The sequence below is a fragment of the Schistocerca americana genome, chromosome X, assembly GCF_021461395.2.
Source record: "Schistocerca americana isolate TAMUIC-IGC-003095 chromosome X, iqSchAmer2.1, whole genome shotgun sequence".
In the NCBI taxonomy this organism is placed as follows: domain Eukaryota; kingdom Metazoa; phylum Arthropoda; class Insecta; order Orthoptera; family Acrididae; genus Schistocerca; species Schistocerca americana.
The window spans coordinates 847,503,061-847,517,851 of NC_060130.1; the positions used below are offsets into that span (position 1 = coordinate 847,503,061).

Genomic DNA, 14,791 nt, shown 5'->3' on the forward strand with positions numbered 1-14,791 from the left:
GCTGTCTCAGGCAAGTGTCATCTGTTTTTGACGAATGTCTTACTGGCTGAAAGCCTGATTGTGTCTGTCACTTCAGCAGCAGCCAGTTTATGAAACAGACATAAAGTCTCACTCACAATTTGTAAAAAGCTGTTGTAACTGTTCCTGTGTCTGACCACACTTCCCAACAAAATTTTGCTGCTCAAATATAATGCCACTGGTGTAAGTATTCCAAGCCAAGATAGATCCAGTGAGTGCTCGAAGGTCTAACAGTTTATCCATGGTGGAAATCTTCTAAATTGTGGTACATTCTTGATAAAAGCAAAGCAGAGTTCAGGAAACACAGCACCTTCTTAAACCAATGTGTTTCCATGATTGAAGTTCACTTTTGCTAGAACTGAAATGTCTTGACTCCTCTGAGTCGCATACGGAGTTTGAATACAGGAGGGAAGCTGAAATCCCCCTAAAATGAAACTGTTTATAGAATAAAAACCTTCTTGGCACTCTTTTTCCCATAATCAGATGGTATTATTTTTCAGTAAATTACATGAATATGGTGCAATCATACTCTGGCTATGTAGTGACTCGTGTAAGATTCCAGAACTGCAATCCGGGTATGCAGTTGTACAGCACGCCACAGATGTTCCAAGATGCCAGCACCACAGAGGCCCCCCACTCTCAGATGCAGGTGCAGCCTCCCTGTACTGCACTCTGCCGGCCAGCTGATGAGTTACAGAGTTGGACCCGGCCAGACTCATGCACAGTCTGATGTTTACTTCAGCCGATGCGACTAGGACTAGTAGGGCAGCCACTCTGTGGCAAGTGTATTTTCTGTATCAAAGACTTGAAGTAATAAAGTGTTGTGTTCACTTGTGCTCTTGTAGTCAGAACAGATTACTAATGTACTTCTATAATATCCACGTATTCCAAAAAAGGATTGCAATTGTTTTTTGATTTTTGGGTTATGGAAACTCAGCTGTGGCTTCAATTTTACCAAAATCTGGCAATATACATTCAAGAATGCAGTGTTGCAGAAATTTCATATGATTGACCACAAATTTACTTTTTTCAGATTTTAAGATCATCCGTCCTGATTTCAATTTATCAACAATTTCTTTTAATAATAAGTAATTGACATCCAAACTATGTCTGCAATGCAAAATATTATAACATTTGTGGTTAATTTAGAAGACAATTCATGACCTAAAACCAGATCCAAAGCTCTGACAAACTCGGCTACATAAACATTTAAACCAAAGGGTAGAATGCAATACCTGCAGAATTTACCATTCTACAAAAGTATAATGTGTTTCTAAGATTCTGGAGCCAGTGGAATCAAATCCAGAAGTTAAATCTAAACTTGTCATCAGTTTAATAAACTCTCACGTATGCAATAACTCATTTACATTTTCAGGATGCTCATTTTCTCTGTCAATAAATTTTTCAGATGTCTGGATAGAACAAGTGCAACACCTTCATCATATTTTGCCACAACTATCACAGGATGTGTAGAATGTGTGAAGAATTACAAAAATGCAATAATAAAATAAACAACTTCTTTATTTTAACAAAGTACAAATGATTACTCTTGAAAGAAATAAGATTCTTTATCCTGAGTTACAACAGTTCAGATATGTGATGCATGCAGATGTTAGTTAGAGACACTAGCATAACTAGTAAACACAAAGGACTCACTAATACATTGAAGACGATGCGCAACAGTACCTGAATTAGGACATATCAGTGTAGCTGATGTGAAAAAGCTAGCAATTAGTAAATGAAACAGCATGGCTGGGTATACTTAAAGTTAAGCATTGAACAGTCCATTTCCAGGTCTTCTCTGGCAGGCTAGAGAACCCGTAGCAGAGTCCAGGTGAATAGCAGTCAATCATAGTTTAGCATGATGAGTCAGCTTTATCCAGGAAGTACTGCCTGCATCGTCATCTACTATAGGTTTCTCACTCTGCTCGTGCCCCACTACCTCTTCACTTTCAGAGAACGTATCATAAATATTTAAATTATCATCACCATCCTCATTAAAAAAATTTCCCTTATCAATATTGTAAAAGTTTTCTAGGTTACCTTCCTGCAATTCATAAGTAACATCTTTTTTCTTTATTTTGTTCTGTCCTTTAGCTCTGTGTTTCCAGAAATTAAATGGTTCAAATGGCTCTGAGCACTATGGGACTTAACATCTATGGTCATCAGTCCCCTAGAACTTAGAACTACTTAAACCTAACTAACCTAAGGACAGCACACAACACCCAGTCATCACGAGGCAGAGAAAATCCCTGACCCCGCTGGGTACCGAACCCGGGAACCCGGGCGCGGGAAGCGAGAACGCTACCGCACGACCACGAGCTGCGGACTTCCAGAAATTACCCCAATATCCTTGATCCACTCAAATTTTATTAATTTGTGTATTTACCCCTCCTTTGTAGCAACCATTTTGCATTGGATATCTGTCACCATTATTGGTCCATGAATTCAAATTATTTTTGCTCTCACATTCTAGACCTCCAATGATGTGACAGTTAATTCATCAGCTCATTAATTGCTCTCTGACTGAAATGCTGAGGCGGATGTTTATAATTTCAGTTTACATTATTTTGTTCATATTCCTTGTTCTGTTGTGTCTACTTTTTATCACAATCTCTTGGTGGTCCCCTTTCTTGATTTCTGTGGCTATTCCCTTCATTTCTCCCATTATAGTTATTATTCCCCCAGTTTACATTGTAACGCTCCTAAATAAAAAGAATTGGATGAAAACCCCATTTGTCATTTTTTTCAAAAGCTTTATCCAACTTACCTGCATATATGAAGAACAGTTTAACTGATGCATCGGGCCCATATACCAACCCCCACCAAACATTCTCAGGTAAATTCAAATTCAGTGCATTGATTGTTTGATATGTCTAAAGGTTGGTTCAAATGAACAAGTATCTTTAATTGATTTTTACCAAATTCTTCCATAACCTCTGTACGCTCCCAGTAACTAGGCCCACTGAGGCATTCAGTTTTAATTCTAGCCTGCTCTGGCTCTGGCCAAAATTTGTCAAGGGGATTCCTTTGAAATTCTTGATAAGTTGAATCTTGTGTACAAGTCTGATATGGCCAAGGTAGTGCCTCCCCATCTAAACATATTTTCACATTTAATTTTGGCAGTCAGTTTTGGAATGAAATTGTCTTTACAGTATTATAACAAATCAAAAGGATGAAAACTGCCATCATAAGGAAAACTTTTCACTGGTGTATTAGAGAAAACAGTACAATCTGTTAATGATTTTTCCTTCCTGGGGGACAACAGTCATGTAGCACTTTTTGAGAGAAATTCCCACCATTTAACTTTAAATTTGTATTCATTTATTTCACACAATCATGATTTTGGCCTTATAACCATTTTTAAGTATAATTTCAAATCTCAAAAAATGTCTGATCTGCATAAATAACACATATTTGTTGAAATAACATTTATGAAGTCTTATAAACAAGAGCTTATTTTAAAGGATATGTGTATATATCAAAGACAAAATATGCCTAAAATTGTACATAGAAAATGAACATTAGTGAACAGTAATGATTATTTGACAGCCAATGTTGAAGTATCTGCCGTCGGCCCATGTATGAAATGACACCCAGTGTATTTGAATGAAGAGAACACATTTTTCCTTAATGGAAACTAGACTAAAAATAGTCATGAACAAAATAAAATCTTCGTGTTTGAACACAAAACATTTCTTCAGTCAGATGTCCAGGTGATGGGACAAACTCTTTTTATTTAAACACAAAACAATAGTTCATGCAGAAGGCCTGATAATGGAGGAACAAAGTTTTAAATTAAAAGTTCTTTGCACACTTAATGTAGAAACAAAGCCTACAAAGCCTAATTAGCAGTTTGTGGCACATTTAGTGCAGAAACAAAGTCTGGAAGAGACCAGTAAGAGGCTGTGTTCACAGTGAGAAAATTTTGTAAGTCCAGTGAAGCTGGATAAAGAGAACTAATACAAGTCCAGTGGTCAGTCACTGCATTGGAGCTGTGACTTGTTCTGGATGGCCACATTGCACAATCTGGCATGAGAAGGCTAGTTTGGATGACAGTGACAGTTTACCTATGGCTCTGGAGTGAGCTCCTTATTGAAGAAATGCATAAGCATCTGTTTCCTGACCCAGGAAGCCCACTCAAAGTGAACTTTCTACCCAAGGCCCATGCACTAGCCTAAGTACAGCCCTCGGCTCCATGATACAGTTGGTCTCGCTTCCTGCCGGACAGCCAATGTTGGAAAGAAGTCCATGTGGCCAGCGGCCTCTGCTAGCACTTCAGTAGCCGTCTGGTGGTTGCGTGTAGTATGGCAGCTCTTGGCTGTCGATTGTAAGACCGCCAATTCCCCGGGTAACTCGGATGTGATGTGGGTTGCATGTGTAAGCCCACGATTCTACAAATACATTGCTGTGACTTGCATTCATGTCCATACAGTGGTGTATGTATGTACTTGTATCCTTTAATATGAAAACTGGTTTATGAAATCAGATAAATATTATTTTGATGAGTAAATATCATTTAGGCAGGTTGGACATTTTTTTAAATTTCAAGTTGCACATGAGAATCAAAAAAATTAGAACCTGTTTAAAAAAATGTTTTTGCAGCTACACTTTCATGCAAAGTCTGTGATTGTTTTTGAATATCCAGCAAATTATTTTCCAATTATGACATTCATACAATCATTTGCCTTTTCACAAATAGTCTTTTCAACACTAACAACTTTTTCATTTATATTACAAAATTTTATCTTGTAAGTGTTGTTGACAGATACAACTTTTGTACATGTATTAGATTCAATTTCTGAAATTTCACCTCACAAACTAACTTCCAAATCAGTTACTTTTTGACCAACTGTCTGAACACTGGATACTATGCTTGTGACTGTTGTCATCTAATTCTGCAATTGTGGAATTTGTGTTTTCAAATTGATCACTTATTTCATTTTTAATGGCATGAATTATGTTATTCAGTTTTTCCTGAAAGCGTCATTGTTTATAGCCATTTTAACTCCATTTTATTTTTTCCCCACACTGGCTGTTAATTTTGATGTCTCATAAGCTGTTCTAGTTATGGTTTCTTTACAGGGTCTGCAGAATTTTCCATACTGTGATTGCAAAATCCTAACCTTGAATCATTGTCCTCGAACAAGATGGGACTGAAACAGTTGAGTCTCTTTTTAATGCCATTTTCAAAGTTTGAACAATAATGAACCACTACAAAAAATTTGTTTCACATGCAAAAGAAAGTCACAACCAATAAATTTTCTATCACTGTTCCTACTCTGACAAGATGAAGAAAAAATCTGAAATGATGTATGAAACTTTCACTTTAGTGTGTGTAGTTATGTCCTCTATGTTCCTCATTCGTATTGTTCACAGGTCTTAGTTGCTTTTCCATTTTGTGTCCACTCTGTTGACTTTTGGATTCATTATAATTTTTTTCATTTCTAGCTTATATGAAAAATACATCAGTGATTAATATTTCTTCATACAATATTATTATCTGAAGCATGACACATCCACATGTAATATACCAATTTAGCACCATCTGTGCAATGACTTAGCCATCTAATGGACCTGTGCCATTGTTCTGAATGGAGTTGCAATAACATTTTACTTAGCAGATTATCTTGAAGTTGGCATCATTGTCTAGATATATACAGGGTGTCCCAGCTATCTTGTCCACCCAAAATATCTCTGGAGCAATAACAGCTATTGGAAAGCGACTTTCACTGGTATCAATGTAGGGGTGGGGCCATGAATGTACATATTTGGAAACATTCTAAAACGAAAGCATATGTGTTTTTTAACACAAACTTATGTTTTTTTTAAACGGACCTCCTATATTTTTTCTTCAGCAATCCATAGCATGACAAAGCACATACACAATGGCGTTGATTGCATCGCAATATTCCTATTACACCCCGAGATATTGAGACGCGAAGTTGACGCTTGAAACACCCGACATGCGCTGCTAGCGCACGTCCTGAGGCTCAGGCGTGAACCCCATGCTGCCCGTAATCGCAGCAGGATGGCAGCAGACCGTATTATTCGTTTCGGACCTCTTGATAAGTATGGAAGTGTGATTACGCATGTCAATCACATCGCGATTACGGGCAGCGTGGGGTTCACGCCTGAGCCTCAGGACGTGCGCTAGCTGCGCATGTCAGGTGTTTCAAGCGTCAACTTCGCGTCTCAATATCTCGGGATGTAATGGGAATATTGCGATGCAATCAACGCCAATGTGTATGTGCTTTGTCATGCTATGGATTGCTGAAGAAAAAATATAGGAGGTCCATTTAAAAAAACATAAGTTTGTGTTAAAAAACACATATGCTTTCGTTTTAGAATGTTTCCAAATATGTACATTCATGGGCGGCAGCCCTACATTGATACCAGTGAAAGTCGTTTTCCAATAGCTGTTATTGTTCCAGAGATATTTTGGGTGGACAAGATAGCTGGGACACCCTGTATATTGGCAGATCCAAAGATCTCCTTTGTATGAAGAACATCTGCTGATGCTAGGATCTGAAAGTCTGATCCATCACTACCTACAAAACTACTAACACCCTCAGATGGCATGTGAAAGACAAGGGCCAGTTCAAGAACACTTTTGCATGCTAGTGACTTATCATTTGCCCCTACCCCATCCCCACCACCCCTGCTTTTCCGTCATACATTTCACCCATGTCTGTTTTCGCTACTAATAGGAATATGCTCACTATACAAAACTTGTGCTTCGGGCCTCTGTTGACCCTCTCAGCTCACTGCCCCAAGCAGCCACTACTAATTATTATGGGTCCTGTATAGAAATCTTACTGTTTGGTGCCTCTGGCACCCATCTCAGCTTAGTGCCCCAAGAAGCAGTTTGTGCTCGGCTCTGTGACCCCTGCTCCTGCCCACTTATGGCACAAAGCACAGCTGATGCTCCTTTTGTAACTTCACAATATTTTAACACTTCAGGTGCTGGCATAACAAAATGTAACATTTATTTGCTTCCTTCAGCTATCAATTCCAGCTACAATGTCTGCCTTCTGCTGCATCACATACACAGCTTGCCTCCTTTAACCCACAACTTCCCACCAAGTGCACCAAGAGAAAGTTCAGAGAGAACATTTCAATCAAATAGGTGTATATCATTGTAAAAGACATTAATTTAATTAATTTAATATTTAGCATAAGTTGGTAAATTTAAGTTTACAGATTTTTGTGTTAAAACTTCAAACAATGGGAAGTCCAGGTTGGAAATCAACAATATTAGGAGAAGGATAGATTACTACTCACCATAAAGATGACACTCTGAGTTGCATAGGTGCAATGAAAAGACTGTTACACATTTAGTTTTCAGCCAAAGCTTTCTTCAGAAAAGGAAACATGCACATTCACACAAACAAGCATACCTCATTCACGCGACACTATCTCTGGCAGCTCCAACCAGAAAGCCAAATGCACATTTGTGAAACTTAAAGACAAGTCTGAAACTATACTGTCTTTGGCACTATTGTTGTAGCTGTAATCATGTGATTTGTATTTTCGTTTGTCTTTCCTCAGCTCATGTGATCGACCAAGAGTGGTTGAAGCCTTGAGAGGGAAGGAAATAGTAGATATAGCATGTGGTGGGGCTCACTCTGCTGCTATAACAAGTCGTCGCGAAGTGTACACATGGGGGAAGGGCCGTTATGGTCGCTTGGGTCATGGAGACAGTGAAGACCAGCTAAAACCAAAATTGGTAAGACAATTTTCAAATTTAAGAGCTTAGGCTTTTGTGGCCAGAGTCTACATCAAGAAAATTTTTCTGTATATGTGACCATCTCATATGTAATAAAAGTACCAATGTTTTGGTTGCTATTGCAGGCAGACTTCATAAAGGTAATGAACGTTGCTTGCAGTAGCATTCAAGACATTAGTAGTTTTATTATATATGATGTGGTTACACACACGGAAGGATTTTATTGGAATCATTTCCAAACTTTCAAATTATTTTAAATTATTTCTCTTCTACACATACTAACATTTTTGTGCTTTCAACATCATGCAGCCTGATTTTCCTTTCTTTTTAAGTGTTTTCAAGTGGTTTTGTCACCACAGATTTGCAGATCTGTTGGCAAGCTACTCTCAGCCACTTGTTTCTGTAATTCCACTTTCTTTGTTGTTTTCATTTCTCTTAGATTTGACTTTTTACCACTTATATTTTTTATATGTATTAAGATTACTCGCAGGGACTATAACATAGTTGTAAAAAGTGATGTACATTTGATGATACTCCTAACCCCTGTGGATTATGTGCATCAACTTACAATAAATTGGAAGGAAGATTTTTAAATTAACATTGATAACAGTGTTTCAGATTTTTTATTAATAGCTGTAACCTTCTAGGAAAAAACACTGATTTTATCTAAATATTAAAGGGAGAAAACAACCAGTTGATACTGTAGCTGTATCCAAATAAAAGCTCCAAAACATATGTTTATTAAAGATACTGATGCTCTCAAAAGGTAGCCATATTTACAGTTTAAACACTTCTGATACTCCATAAAGAGCAGTACATAATATTTAAGCTCAGCTACTATGCATTTCATTACTTAAGCCATTCAGGAGAGTGATCCTCAATCACTGTCTCCAAGGTTGTGCAGGAACAAGCACTCTGTTAGGCAGGCCTTGTTATGCCCTGGACTATGGCTCAAACAGAATGGTGGATGGCATATCAGTTTTAAGTGAGAAGATGAGTTAGGACCAGCCTCGGAAGGAAGACTGAGAAAATTATTGTGCCTTTGGCACTTCAAACTGATATAAAGTTCTGTGTACTGGCTCTACACAGGTGAATCTGGCCCAATCAACCGCCTTATCATCGTCTGCCAGTGGCGTCACTGGATGCAATACGGAGGCTCAAGAGGCCAACAAACCACTCTCCTGGCAGTCGTTGGGTTTCTCAACCTTGGAATCACTATTAATTGGTTAAGTAGCTACTCAGTTGGACTCACGAGGCTGAGTGCACACCTGTCCGGTCCTGCCACCAACCAAAAATCCCTGGCAGTACTAGGAATCAAACTTGTCTTTTCCACACAGCAGTTGGCCCTGCTGACCACTCAGCTATGGAGGCAGACTATCTTCCCAAAGAGCTGTGCACAAATGCAAAACGAACCTTACAGAGTGATGGTAGTGCATTAACTGACCAACTGTCGCTCTATGTTGATACTGCAACTGACTATTACAGCCTGTGCATGATGGAGAGGTTGTGTTCTTTTTTTCTGATGATGTGTGGTTGTGTTTATTGGAGTATGTGAATTTGCTGAACAACTGATATTGAAATTCTGCAAATCCTCATGAGTCCACAGAGAGCTTCTCTGTGATGTGAAAAGATGAATGTGGTGTACAGTTTGTGTAACATGAGTTACTGGACCAAACTTTCTTCCACCAAACCATAACTTCTAGTTCAGACATAGTGAAAAGATCTACTGTTGTTTTATGGAGGACATGCAAGAATGCACAATGCTATTACATCTCTGTGATAATAGCATGAGATGTTTTTGATGATACGGTAGATGTGCAAAAGCTCTGGTGTATATGTGATAAGGGGCAGAGGCAGCATAGGAGTAGGACTAGCTCCAAGTGATTAGGAATGTATGCTTCATACTAATTTCACATTCTATTTGGCTTGCCTTTGCCATTTAGGTGCATTTCATTCTAGTAAAAATATTTCTCCCTATCAGATCAGTTGGGAGAAACAAAATACACAGCTGGAAAGAAATAGTACATGCTCTCAGAGGTTTCCAATTCACTCAAGATTTATTGTTGCAACAGTACATATGGAGTACGTGAAATGATTACATTTGCAGATCAGTAGCACAGGTGGTTCAGAGGTATCAGAGCTCAACCCATGATGAAACACCCATATTAGTACGTGGTGTAGGCTCCATTGACAGTGCAGGTGCTGACTCTGGCATCCAGTTGATCATACAGAAGGTGAATATTGTCTGGGAACCTGTTCATGAAGATGTGTAAGAGTTGTTGATTGATGAGTTGCTTAAGTCACTTCTCGACCCATCTTCCCACATGTGCCCAACCAGAGACAAGTCCAGAGATCATGCTGGCCAGGGAAGTTGTACATTGAATTTCACGGGCAGTGTGTGGGCGAAAATTATCCTGTTTGAACAACACATCACCTTCCTATTGCAAGAATGGCAAATGAACAGGTCTAACAACATTCTGCACGTACTGAGTGCTGGGTAGCATCTCTCCAGAAACACCAAAGTTGAATGAAAGTTGTAACTTATCGCACTCCAGACCATAAGGCTTTGGGTGGGGTCAGTGTGTCTTAGACGAATGCACTTTATGAGACAGTACTCAGCAGGTCTGCATTGTACATGAAATGATGATCACTTGCATGCAGGCAAAATCTGTTATCATCATTGAAGACTGTGGCACACGACTCCATTTTCCAAGTGATCCTTGGCACTGGTTGAGCCATCCATGTTGTTGCACTGTGACATGAATAGAAAAGAGGCTAGAGGTGTGTCTGCCTGTAGTTCCACTGCTAATAACTGGTTTGCAACAGTTTGTGTTGACACAGCTGGGCTTATAAGCCCTCTTATCTGTGCTGTGGTAGTTGTATGATCTGCCACTACTGCCCTTACAATACAACGATCCTGGTGGGCCTCTGTTCTGTGTGGACATTCAGAACCTGAATGTTCATGTGACCACTTATACCAGCATCGTTGCACATGTGACGCAGCACATCCGACTCGTGTGGTAATTGTCGTAAATGACCATCCTGCCACTCACAATTTGACCTCTTTCAACTCGCTCAGTTGGCTGCAGGAAGCACAAGTGCGTCCTCGTGGCATGATTGCCTGGTTACTTCACACATTTGCACTACACTGAGCCTTGTGGCTGTGAGCATTGGCTGTTACAGGGTAGACATAGATGGTGCTCTTTTAGTTATGCTTACTTTCATTCCATAATGTCATATGGGATTTTTTTTGGGGGGGGGGGGGGGGGGTTAATTCATCAAGTCATGCTAAAGTTTTCCGAGCACAAAAATGTGCAGTAAGAGTTATATGTGGTGTGAACTCAAGAACATCTTGCAGAAGCCTGTTTAGAGAACTAGGGATACTAACTACTGCTTCCCATTATATTTATTCCTCAATGAAATTCGTCATTAAAAATATATCACTTTTTCAAACCAACAACTCTATTCATGGAATCAGTACTAGAAATAAGAATAATCTTCACAAGGATTTAAGGCACTTACTCTTGTACAAAAAGGTGTGCATTATTCAGAAACACACATTTTCAATAAATTGCCAGCAGCCATAAAAAGCTTAACAACGAATGAAATTCCGTTTAAGAGAAGTCTAAAGGATTTATTGGTGGCCAACTCCTTCTACTCCACTGATAAATTTCTCCGTACAATCTAACTTCCGCACCATTTCAGTGCAGTAATGTGTTCATTGTAAATAAGTATTATTGTAGTCTTATTACATGTTTATTACCTTATAAATAAAAAAAACTTTTTTATTTTAAATTCAGTGCATTAGTGTTTGTAAAGTGATTCTTTCATATAGTGTTCATTAAAAAAATTGTGAACATTCCACTTGGGACCTGTGGAAGGTACAGCTTATTTGCTTCAGTTGTAAATATTTGTCATGTATTATTGTTTTTCTGACATGTTCTACATCATGGAGGACTACCTCACTACGGATGAATTGGAATGAAAGTAAATCTAATCTAATCATGAAAAGAGACTGTATGTTGTCTGAATTTAAGTTCAGAATGGTGTCAGGATGCCCATTGAAGGGCAAGTTCAGGAGAACTAATGTTGGGTAGGAGAATCTAAATAGACTGTGTTGTGTAGCAGACACTAAAGTCCCTTGAGTTATGCCATAATGTAGGTTGGTTCAGCTTGAGCACTTAGGCACCCACGGGCAGTGGTAGACAAACGGGTGTTGCACAGGCAGGCAGGCAGCTGTGCTGTAGCATACATGGCTCTACTGCCAAATTTAAACTACATGACCAAACAAGATAATGAATTCCTTATGTGCTGGAAGAGGCTGGAACTGGAACCTAGAAATTATCATTAATGAAATACAGATCAGAAAGTTATGTGAGTAAAGGATGGTTCTGATAAAATGAATTGTATCCATGTTGCACCAAAAGTTTAAGAAGCCTGTTCTTAATTTTCCTTTACAAATATAAATGAAGAAAACAATCAAGGTAGCAATTCGAAACATTAAAAAGTGAAAAATATGGACACTTCTGGATTTCAAAATGTTTATACCAATCAAGAGTTGTTAGTGTCAAATAAAACTCAAGTCTTGGTGAATCCTAACGGGCAAACAGAAAAGAATGCAGTAACATCACAGAAAATATATTGCAACTTGTCACATGCGGAATGTTAGATGTGAGTTTTCAGTGAATAGTGCACTTACATAAAAGTAAATCATTGCAATTAGACATGTTGGAAGTGGTCATTTTGATCTTAGTCAGTCTGCTCGTTTTAAGGGGCATCATTTTGCAAAATTTTTGAGAAGATGATGTAATAGAATTCTTTTCGATTTGTATTTAATAACTTTCCAAACCATTGGAATCTTTACTGGTAAGTAATGGTGGTCACTTTTTTTTTCAGTTTTGTAACTATGTGCTTTACTGTTCTTTTGAAATTGTGTTTGATTATACTGTGAAGATACCATGAGAATGCTTGACTCCTTGAAGATGCACGTACACATGTTGCATGGATGAACATTATCTTCACTGCTCATTTTTGTGCACACAATTCTTTCCTTCTAAGTACTGAATTACCCCATAAAGTTATGCCTTAAGATGTATCTTAAGTTATTGATGTGTTTATTTCTGAAACAAGCAATTATATGAAGAGCAAAAGTTGCTGAATATGGGTGTCTGAGGAACTCAGTGATTTGGGTGTTCTTTCCCCCAAGTTCATATTTCCAGAATACGTACATCCAAAAAGTCTGAGCATATTGCCATATTCATTCACTGACTTCATTTCATGTCCTATATTAACAGTTGGTTTTATTATGTTTACTGTACACAGTGATTTTTTTCTAAATTTAAACAAGAATAAATTCATAGAGAACCACTTAATAATTCTTTGAAAATATAATAAATAGTGTCCTCTGTTGCTGTCTTTCTAATAAAATCAGTTACAACACTTGTGCCATCTACAGAAAGTATCCTCTCTCATGATGTATGTTAAGGGTATTGATGGCAGAGGGCATGGGTCATATTTCAGTGGTGCCAGTTGGGTCTAACAGCATATCAGCTTTCACTAGGTACGACCTGCACCTCAGTAGGTATGGGAAGGGGAGGCTGGCAAAGTTCATAGGTGACAGTGTAGTGAGTGGTGGTGGGATCACTCAAGGAAAAATTCCTGTAGTAGATGGTGTTAGAGGTACACCTTTTTTAGATTAAAGTCAGCTGATAGGTATACCTGCTTAAAGGAAGTGTCTCTAACTTGGGGCTCACCTTCAGAGGATGTCATGTTTCCAAGTAGAGAAGGAATTAGCATATTTCATCAAAATATGAGGTATTAGAGATGAAGTTAGTGAACTGCTTCCAGATAGTGACTCTGAAATTATAGGTAAGTTGGAGCACCACTTAAATAATTTGACAATTCAGAGGCTTCCTTTACCAGAATACAGATTAGCTGGCTGTTTTTCAAGGAGTTCCTTGTGAGGTGGGGGAGTGGCTCTGTACGTAAAAAACAGTATTCCTGTTGAGTCCATAGACCTATCACGGCACTGCACTGAACGCATAATTGAATGTTGTGCAGGGGTAGTTGAATTCAATGAAACTAAACTTCTATTTGTTGTTGTTTATACACTCCTGGAAATTGAAATAAGAACACCGTGAATTCATTGTCCCAGGAAGGGGAAACTTTATTGACACATTCCTGGGGTCAGATACATCACATGATCACACTGACAGAAGCACAGGCACATAGACACAGGCAACAGAGCATGCACAATGTCGGCACTAGTACAGTGTATATCCACCTTTCGCAGCAATGCAGGCTTCTATTCTCCCATGGAGACGATCGTAGAGATGCTGGATGTAGTCCTGTGGAACGGCTTGCCATGCCATTTCCACCTGGCGCCTCAGTTGGACCAGCGTTCGTGCTGGACGTGCAGACCGCGTGAGACGACGCTTCATCCAGTCCCAAACATGCTCAATGGGGGGACAGATCCGGAGATCTTGCTGGCCAGGGTAGTTGACTTACACCTTCTAGAGCACGTTGGGTGGCACGGGATACATGCGGACGTGCATTGTCCTGTTGGAACAGCAAGTTCCCTTGCCGGTCTAGGAATGGTAGAACGATGGGTTCGATGACGGTTTGGATGTACCGTGCACTATTCAGTGTCCCCTCGACGATCACCAGTGGTGTACGGCCAGTGTAGGAGATCGCTCCCCACACCATGATGCCGGGTATTGGCCCTGTGTGCCTCGGTCGTATGCAGTCCTGATTGTGGCGCTCACCTGCACGGCGCCAAACACGCATACGACCATCATTGGCACCAAGGCAGAAGCGACTCTCATCGCTGAAGACGACACGTCTCCATTCGTCCCTCCATTCACGCCTGTCGCGACACCACTGGAGGCGGGCTGCACGATGTTGGGGCGTGAGCGGAAGACGGCCTAACGGTGTGCGGGACCGTAGCCCAGCTTCATGGAGACGGTTGCGAATGGTCCTCGCCGATACCCCAGGAGCAACAGTGTCCCTAATTTGCTGGGAAGTGGCGGTGTGGTCCCCTACGGC

General features: G+C 39.6%; 1 protein-coding gene across 1 annotated transcript in view; it reads left to right on the top strand.

Annotated features, from left to right (window-relative positions):
* The window catches only part of LOC124556600 (E3 ubiquitin-protein ligase HERC2), an 832,907-nt gene that overhangs the window by 688,639 nt on the left and 129,477 nt on the right, over positions 1-14,791 (top strand). The window contains exon 71 of the mRNA XM_047130567.1: positions 7,570-7,747. Within this exon, the coding sequence (XP_046986523.1) occupies positions 7,570-7,747 (178 nt within the window). The remainder of the gene's footprint in view (positions 1-7,569; positions 7,748-14,791) is intronic.